The sequence below is a fragment of the Taudactylus pleione genome, unplaced genomic scaffold (genome assembly GCF_031769625.1).
Source record: "Taudactylus pleione unplaced genomic scaffold, aTauple2 ptg000026l, whole genome shotgun sequence".
NCBI classification, from domain to species: domain Eukaryota; kingdom Metazoa; phylum Chordata; class Amphibia; order Anura; family Myobatrachidae; genus Taudactylus; species Taudactylus pleione.
In genome coordinates this window covers 8,990,232-9,008,724 of record NW_028284428.1, presented here as the reverse complement: position 1 = coordinate 9,008,724, position 18,493 = coordinate 8,990,232, and the positions used below count along the sequence as shown (strand labels likewise).

At 44.3% G+C, this 18,493-nt stretch overlaps 2 protein-coding genes across 3 annotated transcripts in view; both read right to left on the bottom strand.

Moving 5' to 3' along the window:
* The window catches only part of RPS6KA3 (ribosomal protein S6 kinase A3), a 177,135-nt gene extending 171,931 nt beyond the window's left edge, over window positions 1-5,204 (bottom strand). The window contains exon 1 of one of the 2 annotated variants that reach the window (XM_088451605.1): window positions 4,846-5,204. In XM_088451605.1, the coding sequence (XP_088307731.1) occupies window positions 4,846-4,908 (63 nt within the window). In that variant the 5' untranslated portion in view covers window positions 4,909-5,204. The remainder of the gene's footprint in view (window positions 1-4,845) is intronic. The other variant, XM_088451607.1, reaches the window with a different exon arrangement.
* A 1,276-nt stretch (window positions 5,205-6,480) lies between these two features.
* On the bottom strand, window positions 6,481-14,734 carry LOC148539204 (uncharacterized). Its single transcript, XM_088451731.1, has 3 exons — window positions 14,428-14,734; window positions 13,849-14,208; window positions 6,481-6,488 (listed from the first exon to the last, which is right to left on the bottom strand). Exons 1-3 carry the CDS (start codon window positions 14,732-14,734, stop codon window positions 6,481-6,483), a joined length of 675 nt encoding a protein of 224 aa, XP_088307857.1.
* Between the last annotated feature and the right edge of the window lie 3,759 nt (window positions 14,735-18,493).

Here is an 18,493-nt window from a genome sequence, read left to right as displayed (position 1 = left end):
ATTTATTTGGTTTATGCAACACTGGTTATAGGTCTACATTAAAATATTAAAGTAAAAACAAAACTAAAAAAAAATAAATTAAAATATATAAATCTTTATGTAACTAAACAATCTTACCTAGATGTTAATCATTATCAGCAAAAGTGCTTTATAATGCTGAGAAAATCTGTTTACACACTAAATGGCACAGAAACAGCACGTGTCACTGTAAGGTTACAATGTGCTGCATTGTAATTATGCAGAAGTTCAAGGTTACCTCCCAATAGGAGATTTCATTAACAACTGCACAAAATGCATGGTAGGGTTACACCAGCAAGTACAACCAAAATATTGTGACCATCCCTGACACTCTCTCACCTCCCACGCATGATGTAGCAAGATCAGCGAGGCAGGGGAGAAACTGAGTAAAACTGCAATGTCACTGAATTACCCTGCAACCACACCCTGCTGACAGAGAAAACGATGTGCAAATATTGTACATGAAATGTAATACTGGATATGCAATATAACATTTATCATGTGCTATCTGCATATCTGATAAGATGGAAGTAGATTCCACATCCTGTCTAATGGAACGGATGAGAACAAAGGAGGCCAAATACCTCACTGCAGCCACATCTACTTCTGTCTATTTCCCTCTGAACATGAGTAGTGAAACACATGAGCCTTGAGGTCTCAAACCTCATAAATAATCCACTGTCTCTCTCTGCCAGACTGCCTTGTTTTAGGGGAGATGAATGCTATAATGGTAATCATGTTACAGATGAGCTAGGAGTGAAATGACAGCAGCAGGGAATTTACTTCCTGGCTCTCTTCCATAGCCTTATAATGCCCAATTGCTAGGACAGGTTTAAAGGGTAAAAGGGACATCTAAATTGGGGGCCCAGCAAGATAAAACAATCATGGTATATTTACTGTGCAAAAGCTGTCTAAATAGCACAGGACAGGCTCTCCCATGCAACATCTGTCATATCTGTATAATAGAGAGTGCAATTATTCCAGATAACTACTGCACAAAGCAGTCAGAAAACACACAAAGGGCTGTAAAGATATTTAAGATTCGTTCATTGAAATGTTAATAGTAAATACTTGGGCCACTTTAAATCATCACTGTGTCATATTTGACAAATAACATGAATTCAGAGCCACCACAAACATCTACAATATGATAAAGATGACCATGGGTGAGGATAGACTACATATTAATAAAAAAAGCACATTATTTATAATTAAAACACAACACACCAATGCCATTGTGTAAGACAAACTGACCTCTTCACCATACTTTAAATAAGCGTTTCAATTGTTTCAAATCTTTACCAGAAAAAAAATGCATTGTACCCATGTAATGTATTTACTTGTACTAAACAAACACTTTTAAATCATCACCCCCATAGCTGTTAAGTACATAACCTATAAACATTTTACATCACAGACAGCACATTTCACAGTGTAACTGTAAACTATATGAGTAAAGTACATAAAACAAAATTTTAAACAGCGTCCAGTATTGTAAATAATTATTCCAATATCAAAAATGCCCATCTAAAGTTTATGTGAATTCTATGCAGACTTTACTAGTAAATACCCAAGTGATTTAAAGACCTGGGTGGAAAATAGGGTAAATATAGAAACATTCCACTGGTACTGTGGACTTGTGCCGTACATGCATTGAGTATGTTGGCAGGATCAGTAGTTTTTCACATCACTTTTTTGAGGACTTATACACAGGCATTAATATAGAACACTTTGAAAGCTTTATAAACATGTGCAAATGCTTACAGTCTACAAAAAAAATAATAGCCACCTGTACACACACTTTCTGATGAGTGGTCACTTCACATAAATTCCAATATTGCCTGTAGCTTTCATGAGTGGTACATTATAATGCATTACAATGGAATAGCTCAAGTACACTATGCTGCTGGGAGACTGAGAACGCACTTCTAATGCTGTATTAAAAGAGAGGACAAAGTACAAGGTCTTCTTTGCTTTTACCTGGAGTTGTTTTCTCAATGCTCATCTTTACGAGCACTTAAATGAGAGCTTTGTAGTGATTTCAGTATACTGACAATTGACAGACAAGTTCTCCCCACATCCTCTCACCTCCAGCCTAATCTGCACTGTCACCTTTGCTCTCCTAAGCATGGCCCTCCAGCACACAGGTCTCGTACATACAGAGAAACCTGTCTGAACCCCAGGACACGTTGCCTCATACACCCAAAAGTGTTCTCATTTATTCAAAGCAATACTTAACCTTAATAGGTTTACACTCAGCAACTTATTATTTATCTGCTACTAATACATCTCTATGGTAAGTTATATAGCACACCCAGGTGTGAGTTATACAGCGCAGACTACACTACACCTGGATGCATGTTGTACAGCGCAGACTACACTACACCTGGATGCATGTTGTACAGCGCAGACTACACTACACCTGGATGCATGTTGTACAGCGCAGACTACACTACACCTGGATGCATGTTGTACAGCGCAGACTACACTACACCTGGATGCATGTTGTACAGCGCAGACTACACTACACCTGGATGCATGTTGTACAGCGCAGACTACACTACACCTGGATGCATGTTGTACAGCGCAGACTACACTACACCTGGATGCATGTTGTACAGCGCAGACTACACTACACCTGGATGCATGTTGTACAGCGCAGACTACACTACACCTGGATGCATGTTGTACAGCGCAGACTACACTACACCTGGATGCATGTTGTACAGCGCAGACTACACTACACCTGGATGCATGTTGTACAGCGCAGACTACACTACACCTGGATGCATGTTGTACAGCGCAGACTACACTACACCTGGATGCATGTTGTACAGCGCAGACTACACTACACCTGGATGCATGTTGTACAGCGCAGACTACACTACACCTGGATGCATGTTGTACAGCGCAGACTACACTACACCTGGATGCATGTTGTACAGCGCAGACTACACTACACCTGGATGCATGTTGTACAGCGCAGACTACACTACACCTGGATGCATGTTGTACAGCGCAGACTACACTACACCTGGATGCATGTTGTACAGCGCAGACTACACTACACCTGGATGCATGTTGTACAGCGCAGACTACACTACACCTGGATGCATGTTGTACAGCGCAGACTACACTACACCTGGATGCATGTTGTACAGCGCAGACTACACTACACCTGGATGCATGTTATACAGCGCAGACTACACTACACCTGGATGCATGTTATACAGCGCAGACTACACTACACCTGGATGCATGTTATACAGCGCAGACTACACTACACCTGGATGCATGTTATACAGCGCAGACTACACTACACCTGGATGCATGTTATACAGCGCAGACTACACTACACCTGGATGCATGTTATACAGCGCAGACTACACTACACCTGGATGCATGTTATACAGCGCAGACTACACTACACCTGGATGCATGTTATACAGCGCAGACTACACTACACCTGGATGCATGTTATACAGCGCAGACTACACTACACCTGGATGCATGTTATACAGCGCAGACTACACTACACCTGGATGCATGTTATACAGCGCAGACTACACTACACCTGGATGCATGTTATACAGCGCAGACTACACTACACCTGGATGCATGTTATACAGCGCAGACTACACTACACCTGGATGCATGTTATACAGCGCAGACTACACTACACCTGGATGCATGTTATACAGCGCAGACTACACTACACCTGGATGCATGTTATACAGCGCAGACTACACTACACCTGGATGCATGTTATACAGCGCAGACTACACTACACCTGGATGCATGTTATACAGCGCAGACTACACTACACCTGGATGCATGTTATACAGCGCAGACTACACTACACCTGGATGCATGTTATACAGCGCAGACTACACTACACCTGGATGCATGTTATACAGCGCAGACTACACTACACCTGGATGCATGTTATACAGCGCAGACTACACTACACCTGGATGCATGTTATACAGCGCAGACTACACTACACCTGGATGCATGTTATACAGCGCAGACTACACTACACCTGGATGCATGTTATACAGCGCAGACTACACTACACCTGGATGCATGTTATACAGCGCAGACTACACTACACCTGGATGCATGTTATACAGCGCAGACTACACTACACCTGGATGCATGTTATACAGCGCAGACTACACTACACCTGGATGTGCGTTAAACAGAGCAGACTACAGTACACCTGGATGCATGTTATACAGCGCAGACTACACTACACCTGGATGCATGTTATACAGCGCAGACTACACTACACCTGGATGCATGTTATACAGCGCAGACTACACTACACCTGGATGCATGTTATACAGCGCAGACTACACTACACCTGGATGCATGTTATACAGCGCAGACTACACTACACCTGGATGCATGTTATACAGCGCAGACTACACTACACCTGGATGCATGTTATACAGCGCAGACTACACTACACCTGGATGTGCGTTAAACAGAGCAGACTACAGTACACCTGGATGCATGTTATACAGCGCAGACTACACTACACCTGGATGTGCGTTACACTATAGCATACAATGAATTGAGTTATACAGCACAGACTATAGCACACCTGGATGTAATTACCATTGGGGGTGGTTACTAACTACAAATCCCAGTTACTGTTTGCCCCAGCGCCTTCTCCGCTTGCTCTAAGGCTGTATGCTAAGTTGCTCTCCTCTTGGCAGAAGACCGGGTAAAACATGTAATCACTTTCCCTATCTCCCCCCTATTTCCTGGCAGTTCCCTTCTGCCTAGCAGCTACCAGCCCACACCTCCTCCCCTGCTCACCTCACTCTCCACTTTCTGCACCGGCAGTTTCTGCCACGGGTCTGCAAGCTGCGCCAGCGGCATCTTCCCCGCCGAGCGAGCAGCACTTCGCCCCGGGGCTTCCCGCACAGTTCCTAAGGGAGCAGCGAAGGGACTGGACTCCCTCAGCAGACCGCCCGCTCTGCTGCTGGGTCTGCTGTCGGCTGTCCGGTAGCGGGCGAGTGTGTACCGCTCCAGCGCAGCTCCTCTCCCCTCACACTGACACACTCTGATTCCCACTTCCTCTCACAACATGGCGTCCCGGGCAGTACCTGCCGCTCGCAGCCAGGCTGCCTGACGTCATCGTGACGCCATCATGTGGGCGTTACTTCCCCGCCTTCAGTCTGAGGAAGCAGGTGACAGCTAGAGAAAGTTGGAGGGAGGATCTTGCTAAGCGGGTTTATGACGTTGTACGACAGGTCAGCCATCTTGGTAGAGGTAGGAAGACACTACTACTGAGTCTGACATTTATTTGGGTGCAGTAGAAGAACACGGTTCAGGTTCTGTGAAAGTATGCCGAATACAGATTATAGATATTCGTTCTGCTGTTGCTTAGTTTTGGGTTTATTGTTATCACTGGCTCTATCACTGTAACAAAATAGTAGAACAACTTTTCATGCCAGACTAGGAGTGAGCACCCACTGTCTTGTTGGCACCTGCTTAAATAGACTTTAGGTGAGTGATCACCATGTGTCCCTACTTTTGGAACCCATTAATTTCAATATGCAATTTTGATTCACTGAATTAAATGGAGTCTTGCAAGCTGGGATGTAGTGTGGGTGGAGCAGGTGTGCCTAGTGCTGGCAGCTTTTAGGAGCCATGGCTAGCAGCCAATGATGTTCCTGATTTCATCAAATTGTGGGTATTCGTTACCAGCCATCAGATGCTACCTGCAGCTGCACATCCAATGGCTGGCTGTTATTCAGCTGAAGAAGCGGTGGTTATAATATAAAATGGTTTACATGAGCTGGCTACAAAAGCCCAGCAACCATTTAATGTCGGGCTTCTGATCTCCATCCCTATTTGGAACTATGAAGCCTTTGCCCCTTCACATGGGTTCAAAAAAATACACTCCACAAAGATTGATAGCACTTCACTAGATTGAAGTCTTCATAAGGTGGAGAAGTCCTTTATTCTCAAAAACAATAATGGTGTTCCCAAACCAAAATAGTTTTAGAAACTGGTGTTTCAAAAATATCTACATGCAACATTGCCGAAAGTCTGGGTAAAAAACTACATCTAACAGGCGAAAAAAAGAGAAGTTTGAAGAAATCTGTGACATGAATACTCTATTTGTTCTAGGTAATAGGATTGCCATCTAGCAATAGCTGATGGGTTTAGGTAGCAAGCCTCCCAAATTGCTATGATCAGGGGAAATTGAAGAAATTTCACTCCCCTGTCTTTACAGGCTGCAGGAGCACAGTGTCACATGCACACCCATGGTCACATGATCTCATGTGCACGCTCACAATAGCCATATTTTTTGGAAGCTTACTTATAGCAGTCCACGTAACAACAATTATTATAATTTTAATCTCAAGGAAGGCATATAGATAATAGACGCTAAATCCAATACGAACATGAAGACAAATATGCTTTGTAAACAATAGAAGCTCTTTACTGACCTGTAAATAATAGAAATCAGGGTATTTAAAGTTTTAAAGGCGCTTCTAGAGAGAGCTATCAGTGGCATATCCCAACCTTCCTTGAAAGAGAAACTTATTATTCAAACACTGTAAATGTTGACCTTATTTCAAACATATTTATGTGTAGAACTAATTACACAGTTGAACATATGTCTCTTTTATGGTGCATACACACAGATCTGTCAGATGAATGATAAACAACGAACGATTTGATTTGAATGATTTTACCAACGATTTCATAAACTACGAACGATTTCAGACAGTATTAAAATTAATGAAAATCGACCAAATCTGTCTGCAAACACATCAGATGTCAGATACCGTTATCTGACAAACGGGAACGCGCATCGATCATCGTTGCAGGGACACATGTCAGATTTTCTTTCAGGTATGAACGATTGAATGATATTTAAAATCGTTATTGTACAAATCTGAAGGGAAATCTGACCATGTATGCACCATTACTGCCTCATGAGATAAACACCACCAACCCACTAAGGATGTGTCTGTTATGACCATCATGAAAATAGTAGGAGGGGAAGGTGGTCAAAAGTGTATATATTGTAGGCTGGTGATGACTGCTCCACTGGAAAAGTTTCAACCTTCATGTGGCAGAAAAATATTGCTTGGCCAAGTAGGCCTATAAACGTGCTTGAGTCAAAAATCTTAGGAGGCTCTTCTCGTGTCGTAGGTACACATGAAGAAACCCTGGCAAAATCACATTTTCTCTTTTAGTTGGGTCGCACAAAGGAATTTTGTGTTTTTGAATGTTTTTTAACATAAATGTATAAATTTTTAGCTATTTCTCTTGAGGCACTAGCCTCACAAGGGGGGTGCGGCCGCACCTGGGTGTCACCAGCCGAGGGGTGACACCAAAGTGTTGGCTCCCCTCAATGACTATAGCCGGGTGCTGCATTACGTGCAGCACTCGGCTCCTAGCACAGTGAGGTAGCCAGCACTTCACACAGGCTGGTCCCCAGGGGAGGCCTGCACCTCCTGCTCCCCCGATGTAAAAAAACCCAAAACGGTTGTTCGGGCCCTAGACCACGCCCCCACTGTGAGGCCACACCCCCTTAGTTACCGGAGCCACGCGCAGTACCACCTCCCCGCACTGGGTACAAAGACAGGTAGGGACGCCACTGTCTCGAGGTACAGCCAGAGAAAGGAATGTATATCTAATTCTAGGAAAGTGATTGTAAGAAATTAGTTTAAACTAATTTTGGTCTGTTACTGTGAACTCCAGATTCAATTTATTGGAAAAAGCTAAATACTTGTATTTTTCTAGGATATTTTTGCCTGGGTGCACTAAGATCATGTTGTCCAGATAAATGATGCCAGGAATATTCTGCTGGCATAGATATGATGTGTCTCTGCCTTAATAAGCCAAGTGACAACATAGGGGCTATGCACAGGCCCAACACCATTACTGTCTATAGAAAGAGGCAATCTGCCCAGAAATGGAGGTTAAGGTTAGGCACTAGAGAGAGGATTAGGGATAAGGGGAGAAATCTTACTGGAACGCTGGAGCATCACAGGTCTGTGCCAGGAGTAACTGTCACATAGCCCTTGGGACTCAGAAGAAGATGCTGCGTCCACCGCTACCACTGGGAGAAGGTAAGTGACTACTGGACGACCAGAGACGGTTTGTCAACAGTTCATGTCGTCCGTGTAGACATGAATGTCAACATGATCACTGTCGATAGTTCGACCTTGTCAACATTCTCATGTCAACCTGATGACTATCGACATAATAACTGTTGACAAATCATACCACACCCATTGGAAAAATATAAAGATTTTGAATGAGGTCTGCAAGACGGGTCTTGTAATATTAGTTAATATCTGGCCTAGAATGAGGGTTGCCCTGTCAATAGATTTAAAGTGGGAAAATCCAGAGGCAATCAAAGCTTTGATAGTACAGTTTTTTCTAGTGCAAGTAATGATGATGCAGCCCCATATGCTATTTTGAAATTGGACTTTCCTCAAAGTATGAGTCATTATGCATTTTTAACCACCAAGCGGAGCTGGCATATCTAGAAGCCTTGTGTGGCTACATAACACCCACTTCTCATCTCTAATGAGTGTTTAAATGAAGAAGCCAGCTGTGCAGATTTGCACCTTACAGTACGTATGAGGACACAATGTGTTTTAGATAATTTCATTGGTGGCATCTTTTCAGCTAATTCAACATTAGCCACCTTAAAATCAATATATTTCCAGATGAGGCAGATGCTTGGTTACTTTCTCTGAACCCCTTACAACCATTGCAAATCTTGAAGGACAACATTCTGGGCCTGATTCAGACCCGCTCGTGAGCGCTGAGCGCTCGCAAGCGGGTCGATGTTGCCCAAGTGCGCATGCGCACGACGGAGGCGGTTCCGTCGTGCGCATGCACGAGACCCGAATAACAACGGCCAAGCCGTCATTATGGGCCTCGCACCAAAGGGGGCGTGCTGTCGATGTTGATTGACAGCACGCCCCCTTTGGTGGGCGTGCCGGGGGCGTGGCTGCCAGACGAAGGCATTCCCATGGGAACGCCTACCGTCTGGGGCCGGCCCCACTGACATCACTAGTGATGTCAGTGGGAGTGCTTTTGGCTCTGATAGAGCCAAAAGCACTCCAGGGCTTGCGGCAGCTGTGCTATAGCTGTGCGAGCGGCCAGGAGGCCGCTCCAAAAAGTAGGAGGGACGGCCCTGATTCAGAGCGAGCGCTCTGTCAAAGTGTCCGGCTCTGAATCAGGGCCTCTGGGCCTGATTCAGAGCCGGACGCTCTGACCAGAGCGCTCGCTCTGAATCAGGGCCCTCCTACCTAAAATTGGAGCGGCCTCCTGGCCACTCGCATAGCTGTGGGTGACCACCCACAGCTTATGCGAGCGGCCAAAAAGATGGTCGCGATGGTCAAGACCATCGCGACCATCGGGCTTGCGACGAGACCCTGCGGTAGGGTCTCGCTGCTGCAAGCCCAGGAGTGCTTTTGGCTCTATCAGCTCCCTCCGTCGTGCGCATGCGCCCTAGGGCACCATCGACCCGCTTGCGAGCGCTCAGCGCTCGCGAGCGGGTCTGAATTAGGCCCTCTGTCCCTGAGGGAAAAACATTGTGACTCATGGCAAGGAGACCCTTTATAGGACTGCAGATCTATTTGAGCTGGTTGCTACAGCAGGAATAAATTGTTATGCCAGCCAGAAAGTTGCCTGCTACAGGCCATACCAGATCATTTTGTGAAAGCCTCAACAGGTTTACACAAATTAAATTCTTTTATAATCTTAAACAGAGAGAGGTGCATTTTATCAGTAATTTTTATCCTACACTGTGAAGTAGAAAATGTATTACACTTAACCTGAAAATGTAAATAACAATTCACCTGATATAACAGTTTAGTGACATTTTGTAAGGCAATTGAGGACAGCTCTAAGAAGTCTGTCAAGGAAACAGGCCCAACCTCACTTCACTTGTCAGCTGTTACGATCCTCTAGTAATTGCTAGGACCGAGATGGAGGTGTTGGAGATACGTGGCACATTGAAGAACAAACACAAGAAATATAGTTAAATCATGGCAGTTTACTAAATAAATGATATGATGGACCAGTGAAAACACAACATGTCAATGGCGCAATAAGGAGCTGAAACCATAGGACAGTCAATAGAATATATTGTAGGTTTACAGTCCAAACTAAAGTTGTTAAATGGCCAGGAGGCCTAGTAGACAGCAATGCTTGAAACATGGTGAAGAAGCAGGATTGCTGGAGGGCCTAGCAGACAGCGATGCTTGAAACCTGGTATAGAAGCAGGATTGTAGTATGGCCTGGAGGGCCTAGCAGACAGCAATGCTTGAAACGTGGTGTTGAAGCAGGATTGCTGTATGGCCTGGAGGGCCTAGTAGACAGCGGTGCTTGAAATGAGGTGTTGAAGCAGGATTGCTGTATGGCCTGGAGGGCCTAGTAGACAGCGGTGCTTGAAACGAGGTGTTGAAGCAGGATTGCTGTATGGCCTGGAGGGCCTAGTAGACAGCAATGCTTGAAACATGGTGTTGAAGCAGGATTGCTGTATGGCATGGAGGGCCCAGTAGACAGCGGTGCTTGAAACATGGTGTTGAAGCAGGACTGCTCTATGGCCTGAAGGGCCTAGTAGACAGCGTAGCTAGAAACGTGGTTTAGAAGCAGGATAGCTGTATAGCCTAGAGGGCTCAGTAGACAACGATGCTTGAACCGTGGTATAGAAGCAGGACAGCTGTATGGCCTGGAGGCTCTGTAGACAGCGATGCTTGAACCGTGGTATAGAAGCAGAATAGCTGTATAGCCTGCAGGGCTCTGTAGACAGCGATGCTTGAACCGTGGTATAGAAGCAGGATAGCTGTATAGCCTGCAGGGCTCTGTAGACAGCGATGCTTGGACCCAGGGTACTTGGGTCACTTAAGAGTCGGTGAGTAGAATACACACAGCATGTAGAAAATATAGCTGGAAGTCTGAATGTACAGAGAGCAGCTTACATAACCAAAAGTTCCAATGAAAACTCTATAGCCGACAGGGCGGAGACAGTCCAGGAAGTTCAAATAGGATCAGGTGCCAATCAGGCAACACTAGGAGGAAACATGTGAAATCCTCTGACGTCTAAGTCTCCTAGCAACCAGCAACCTAGCATGGTCAGGAGCAGGAGGAATACTGGCAGGAGACAAGTCCTGGACTGGACTAGTAACAGTACCCCCTCCTTGACGCGGTGTTGAAGAACCCCCAGATCCAGGTTTATCAGGAAACTTCTGAAAGAAAAGTCTTTTCTGTCTGGGAGCATGGAGTGCATCTTCCGAAACCCAGGAACGTTCCTCTGGGCCGTAACCCCTCCAATGAACCAAATACTGTAATTTACCTCTAGAGAACTTGGAGTCCAAAATTCTTTCGACAACAAATTCCTGTTGACCATGGACAGTCACTGGACCAGGTTTGGCACTAGGCTTACTTCCAAATCTCGTGGAAGAAAAAATCGGTTTGAGGAGAGAGCAATGAAAAGTGTTGTTAATATGTAAAGAATTGGGTAGTTGCAACTTGAAAGCGATGGGATTCACTTGAGCAATGATACGAAAAGGCCCGATGAATCTAGGTCCCAATTTATGAGTAAGTTGGCGCAGCTTGATATTCTTAGTAGAAAGCCAGACTAAATCTCCCTTTTTCAATAAACATGGTCTTCGATGCCTGTCAGCAATACTCTTAGGTGTAGACAACGGAAGAAGAAGACCAGGAGGAGCTGTCCGAGGAGTCTTATTATGGGCACAGACTTCACATGCTAACACAAACTCACGAACATCTTTGGCTAACGATGGCCACCAGACAGAACGGGAGAGAATGTCCATAGTCTTAGTAATGCCTGGATGACCAAAGGCTTTTTTAGAACGGAAATCCAAAAGGACAGTTTTCCTAAGTCTCTCAGGAACAAAAAGAAGATGAGCAGGACCATTCAATGGAGCTTCAGATTGGCATCTCTGGAGTGTCTCAGCTAGAGTCCTGGTTAAGGCAAAATGAATGAAATCTTTAGGAATGATGGGTTCTTCAGAAACGGAGACTTGTTGGTCAGAGAAGAAACTTCTGGAGAGAGCATCAGCTTTAACATCTTTAGAACCAGGAACAAGATTGATGGCGCAATCATATGGTTGATGCATTAGCTTTTTGTTTAGAAAACACATCAGCAAAATCCAAATATTAAAGAGGAATGCTACAAGCAGACGAAACTTCAGGACATTGTAGCATCCGCACAGGGAGTGAAAGGCATGAGGATTGACATTCAGGACTCCACTTAATAATCTCCCCAGAGGACCAGTCAATGGAAGGATTGTGTAATCTTAACCACGGAAGGCCCAAAACAATTGGAACCAAAGGACTATGCTTAAGAAAAAATGAAATGAGTTTTATATGTGAAACACCCACGGAAAGCCGAATAAAAGGTGTCAACCTTAAGAGTTCCTTTAGGGATTAAGCCTCCATCCAGGCCAGAAATGGAAACTTCTTGCTCTAATGGAACTGCAGGAATCTTTATCTTCAGAAAGAACGCATAGACCATAAAATTAGCTGCTGCTCCACTATCCAAAAAAGCCTGTGTCTTGAACTCTTTATTAGCTGAATGAATGGATACAGGAACAAGTACTGAATTCTTGGAGGAAGTTGAGGCTAAACCTAAGTGTAATCCCTTCTTTACACTTAGACCCTGTCTTTTAACGAATATCAAAGGACAGTCTTTTATGGAATGAGCCTTGTATCCACAGTACAAACAGAGATCTTGTGAACGTCTTCTACGCCTTTCTCCTGGAGACAGACGAGAAGCTCCAATTTGCATAGGCTCCTCGCGATCCAGTGAAGGAGGCAACATTGAAGATCGGGAAGACCTAGTAGGCAACTGCTGCTCTCTCCGTCTTTCATGTAAACGATGGTCAATACGTATAACTGTCTGCATGAAGTCATCCAGAGTCTTTGCCGGGGAATGTTGCACAAGAATGTCCTTTATTACCTCAGAAAGACCAATCCGAAATAGGTTACGCAAAGCCGAATCATTCCAGCCTGATTCCACTGCCCATCTACGAAATTCAGAACAATAATCCTCAGCAGCTTTTTGTCCCTATTTAAGAAAGCGAAGCTTGGATTCTGCAAGTGATACCTTATCTGGGTCTTCAAACAACAGGCCCAGCTGGAGGAAAAAGGCATCCACAGTCTAAAGGGCAACATAAGAGGATGGCAGTCCAAATGCCAATGTTTGCGGATCACCCTGAAGCAGGGAAATAATAAGTCCAACTCTTTGTGTCTCAGAACCAGAAAAGACTGGACGCATGCGGAAATAAAGTTAAATAAACAGAAATTTACAAACAAGTTTCTGTCCCCAGCGAAACGATCAGGCAAGTTAATTTTGGGCTCCTTAAGAGCAGCTTGTTACGAGGAGGTACAGACATCTTCAACTTTAAGTGAGAGTTCATTAACTTTTTGAGTAATACCACTTTCAGACAGAAAAATCACAAAAACCCGGGTTTTTACCGTATCGCTCAACCCGGGAAGGACTCGGGAATTTGCTCCTAACCCCCTTTCACACAGCACATAATTCCCGGGAAATTCCTGGGTAGACCCCTTTCACACAGAACCCAGATTATCCCTGCAATATACAGTGTGTCATAATAAATGGACTGCTTTTATGGCACACAGAGATGAGGTCATGAAAAGTGGGTGGTGTCTGCTCACTGCATACATACAGACTGGTATTGGCATGTGGACTGCTCTGTACAGTGACATGTGGATTACTATTCCCTGTGCCATCTGGATAACTATGCACTGTGCCATGTGGAGTAGCATGAGGTTGATTGGAGGGGTTACTTTGCATAAATGGTAGCACTCTGCTATGCTGTTGGTAATTTCTAACAGGACCCTCAGAGTACTGAGGAGGATACATTACATAAGGTTGTGGAGTGTGTAACCTAGACACTAGGCCATTAAGGAAGGACATCTGTGCCTCTCTGTTTTCACGTGAAATTTGTTCGTGTAGACCAACGAGCTGACTGACAAATGAATTTTGTAACTCTCTTTCATTGTCAAAGAAGCGCTGGAGTCGGGCATCCTCCTGTGCCTGGAATTCAGCATCAGAATCTCGCAGCTGATTTACCAGGATTCTGGTCATTGTGCACGTTGCTAGCTCCATCTTGGAAGTTTTTTTCTTCCGCTCTGGTACTTCAAAGACTAGGAATAGAAGAAAAGAAAAAATACATTTACAAATGAATTCAAAGCCGTAATGTAAACATATATGTGCTTGCGGCCTACTGCACACTAGCTTCACATTGCAACAGATACATTGAGTTTAGATTTCAGCATAGTAAAATCAGCATAGTCATACTATAATGACAAGTCAATACAGGACAATGTTAACATCCCAAAAATAGTGGGTGTATAGTAACTTACTGTTCCTGCGCAATGTCGGAGTCTCAGTCTGTGCAGGAGTTGGTGTCCCACTCGTACTGCTTCCACTCGCCTCAACCACACCCTCAAGTGTATTGGTGTCTGGGACCCCCGTGGCAGCCATCGGATCTGTGTCACTTATCTCTGTGATGTCATCAAAGAGTATTGGTGGTGTCATTGGGCAGGATTGGCTGTTCTCCGGGGTAACACTTCGTGAAGATGCACAACTAGACGATGATATGGCAATGGGATTTACCAGTGCAGAATTGCCAAAGACTTCATTACACTGATCGTAGCAAACCCATTCCATTCTGGCAGCACCACTTTTCCGCCTGTTATGGTCGTGAACTTTGTTGTAGTATTTGCTTAGAGCTTTCAGTTTGTTCACTACCTGCTGCTGGGACTGCACAATGCCCCTTGAGGTGAGGACCTTAGCTATGTTTGTGTAGACTATCGCGTCCTTCACTGTGCCACTGATCTGTTTGCGGATCTCCTCCTCCCCTCTGACTGCCAGCAGCTCATGGATCTCCTCATCCTTCCAGTGCGTCATGCTTCTCTCTCTCTCCTTTACTGCAGCACAATTATGACATCAGACGCCAGCGCCACTGCCCCGCCCGCTCAGCCAATCAGCCTGTGCACCACCATCTCAGCCAATAAGCGCTGCTTACTATGCCTGGAGTTGAAAAACCCAGGTCGGCACCTTTCAGACAGCCGCCAACCCGTGTAAGACCCAGGAAAAACCCTGGTAAATACCTTGGTTGAAGTATCGGGAATCAGGTCCCGTGTTGACCCTTTCAGACAGAAAAAAAACCCGGGTCGACCCGGCAAGAGCTGGGAAATTACCGGGTTCTTTTCTCTGAAAGGGGTATAAGAGTCTGAATTTGAGCTGCCAGAATTTGTGCTGGGTTCTGCGTATGCTCCATCGTAGTCCAAAGATTTGGTCGGCTATAATGTTACGATCCTCTAGCAATTGCTAGGACCGAGATGGAGGTGATGGATATACATGGCACATCGAAGAACAAACACAAGAAGTATAGTTAAATCATGGCAGTTTACTAAATAAATGATATGATGGACCAGTGAAAACACAACATGTCAATGGTGCAATAAGGAGCTGAAACCATAGGACAGTCAATAGAATATACTGTAGGTTTACAGTCCAAGCTAAAGTTGTTAAATGGCCAGGAGGCCTAGTAGACAGCAATGCTTGAAACGTGGTGAAGAAGCAGGATTGCTGGATGGCCTGGAGGGCCTAGCAGACAGTGATGCTTGAAACCTGGTATAGAAGCAGGATTGTAGTATGGCCTGGAGGGCCTAGCAGACAGCAATGCTTGAAACCTGGTGTAGAAACAGGATTGTTGTATGGCCTGGAGGGCCTAGTAGACAGTGGTGCTTGAAACGTGGTGTTGAAGCAGGATTGCTGTATGGCCTGGAGGGCCTAATAGACAGCGGTGCTTGAAACGAGGTGTTGAAGCAGGATTGCTGTATGGCCTGGAGGGCCTAGTCAACAGCGGTGCTTGAAACGAGGTGTTGAAGCAGGATTGCTGTATGGCCTGGAGGGCCTAGTAGACAGCGGTGCTTGAAACGTGGTGTTGAAGCAGGATTGCTGTATGGCCTGAAGGGCCTAGTAGACAGCGTAGCTAGAAACATGATTTAGAAGCAGGATAGCTGTATGGCCTAGATGGCTCAGTAGACAGCGATGCTTGAACCGTGGTATAGAAGCAGGATGGCTGTATGACCTGGAGGCTCTGTAGACAGCGATGCTTGAACCGTGGTATAGAAGCAGGATAGCTGTATGGCCTGGAGGGCTCTGTAGACAGCGATGCTTGAACCGTGGTATAGAAGCAGGATAGCTGTATAGCCTGCAGGGCTTTGTAGACAGCGATGCTTGGACCCAGGGTACTTGGGTCACTTAAAAGCCGATGAGCAGAATACACGCAGCATGTAGAAAATATAGCTGGAAGTCTGGATGCACAGAGAGCAGCTTGCATAACCAAAAGTTCCACATGAAAACTCTATAGCCGACAGGGCGGCGACAGTCCAAGAAGTTAAAATAGGATCAGGTGCCAATCAGGCAACACTAGGAGAAAACATGTGAAATCTTCTGACGTCTGAGTCTCCTAGCAACCGGCAACCTAGAAGCATGGTCAGGAGCAGGAGGAATACTGGCAGGAGACATGTCCTGGACTGGACTTGTAACATCAGCGCAATAAAACATTTGGTTGTTACGAGCGTGCATGTGACCATGGGTGTGCAACATTCTGTGTGCTCCTACAGTGGGTGCAGACAGGGGAGTGAAATTTCACTTTCTCCTGCCTACACCAATTCGGGAGACTTTCTACCTAAAAACCCCAGCTTTTGGCTGACAATCAAAAGTCCAAAACTGCTCCTGATGTTTTTGTTTTTCATTGGCACATGTTCCCACATGCTGGCTATGCCCTATTCCTTGGCACACTTCAGTACTGGGGAAAAAGTGCGTAGCCATGGATTCATGCTACAACTCTGCTTGCAATTGCCAGCTTCCATATCAATGTAGATTGTAGAAGCACAACTGTGAAACACTCATTTATATGAAATCATGATCATACATCTAAGTATTTTAGCCAAAGCAAATACATCTAAAACTAAGAAGTATCATATATATTGTATCACTTAGTACCTTGGAGTCTTTTTAACTTTAAAAAAATTTCTTTTTTAAATGCCTTCCCATCTTAAAATATCATTTTGGTTGAGTGCCTCCCATTGAACCAGTTTTCATTTCTCTCAACTGCATCGGATGTCATCTGCTCTCTGAGATCCAAGGTTTCACAAAATTGGTTGGCAGAATCCCCAACTAAAGGACTCTGCTAGTTACAACAAGTTGTATGGATAAAAGAGGAAGGACCCCTTCAAAAGTCTTCTCTAGTAGTGTAGGGAAAATAGGTATTTAAACAATGATAAGGGGTGTTTTTTTCCTTCCTTCTCTTTCTCTTTGTACACACCGGCCATTGCCAGCCTGTTTAATCCCAATATATCTGAAGCAAATTATTCTATTTTTCATATAATAACTATCAGGTTATAAGCAACACAAATATATGAACTTCGCAAAGTGTTAACCAGAATTATATACCTTTTAAATCATTTGGATAATTTCCTTTCATAAAGATAACGATGCACACAAAGTGTTATAAGTAAAACGTTTTTATATATCAAATCTTCATAAAATCAATGCTTGTTAAAATACAATATAGACGAGAGAGAGAGAGAGAGAGAGAGAGAGAGAGAGAGAGAGAGATATGTGATTGCCGAGTGTGTGAGTGGGGGTTGTTGGGACCCTTTGTCCTATTGTTCAAACCGCATGGTCTCTGAACACAAACTCCATTTTAAAAACTCACATTGAAGACTCCCATACTGCCATGTTCTGGAATACCAATACCTTCACCCACTACAACTGTGTAATATCTTTGGACCAAAACAGTACATTATATTGTATACCAGTGTCTAATATTTTCAACTTCCATGATATAAAACTGCATCCACTATACTATACAAGCTTTTCAGATACTATAATGTTGTATAATACATATAAGCTGATTCCTCTGTAATAGTTAAAAATACCACTATACAACTCATAGTACACAATTCTATCATAATACTATAAAGCATCCACCAAACACATGGACCAACTTCAATTTCCATTGAACACATGGGTCAATGGCGGAAGGGGGAGAGCACATGGAATTTCCTTTGTTCATACCACATGGAGGTAGCATCTTTAAATTCCCAAACTATGATAATATATAACTTCACAATACTATCACAATATGGCTAGCAATCTGCAACTCCCATGGAACCACAACCACTAGCTGATATCAAACAAATATACATCTACAGATTGCAGCATTTCACCCAATCTCCATCCCAATCTCAACTACACAATGATACAGTCAGACCACGAGAATACAACACACACCAAACCCATCCCACTCAGACTATGCCACTGTCCAAGCACATGGGAAGGAAGGGGGAAAAAGTACACCTATATCACAGCCAGCTATATGTATAACACTGAACCCAAATCACTACAAAC

What these genes read in the sequence shown, in the direction of transcription:
- LOC148539204 (XM_088451731.1), bottom strand. Translation starts at nt 14,734, where the DNA reads ATGGAATGGGTTTGCTACGATCAGTGTAATGAAGTCTTTGGCAATTCT. An exon ending in TCCGACATTGCGCAGGAACA is followed by an intron (nt 14,209 to 14,427) that starts GTAAGTTACTAT and finishes TTCTATTCCTAG; the next exon opens with TCTTTGAAGTACCAGAGCGG.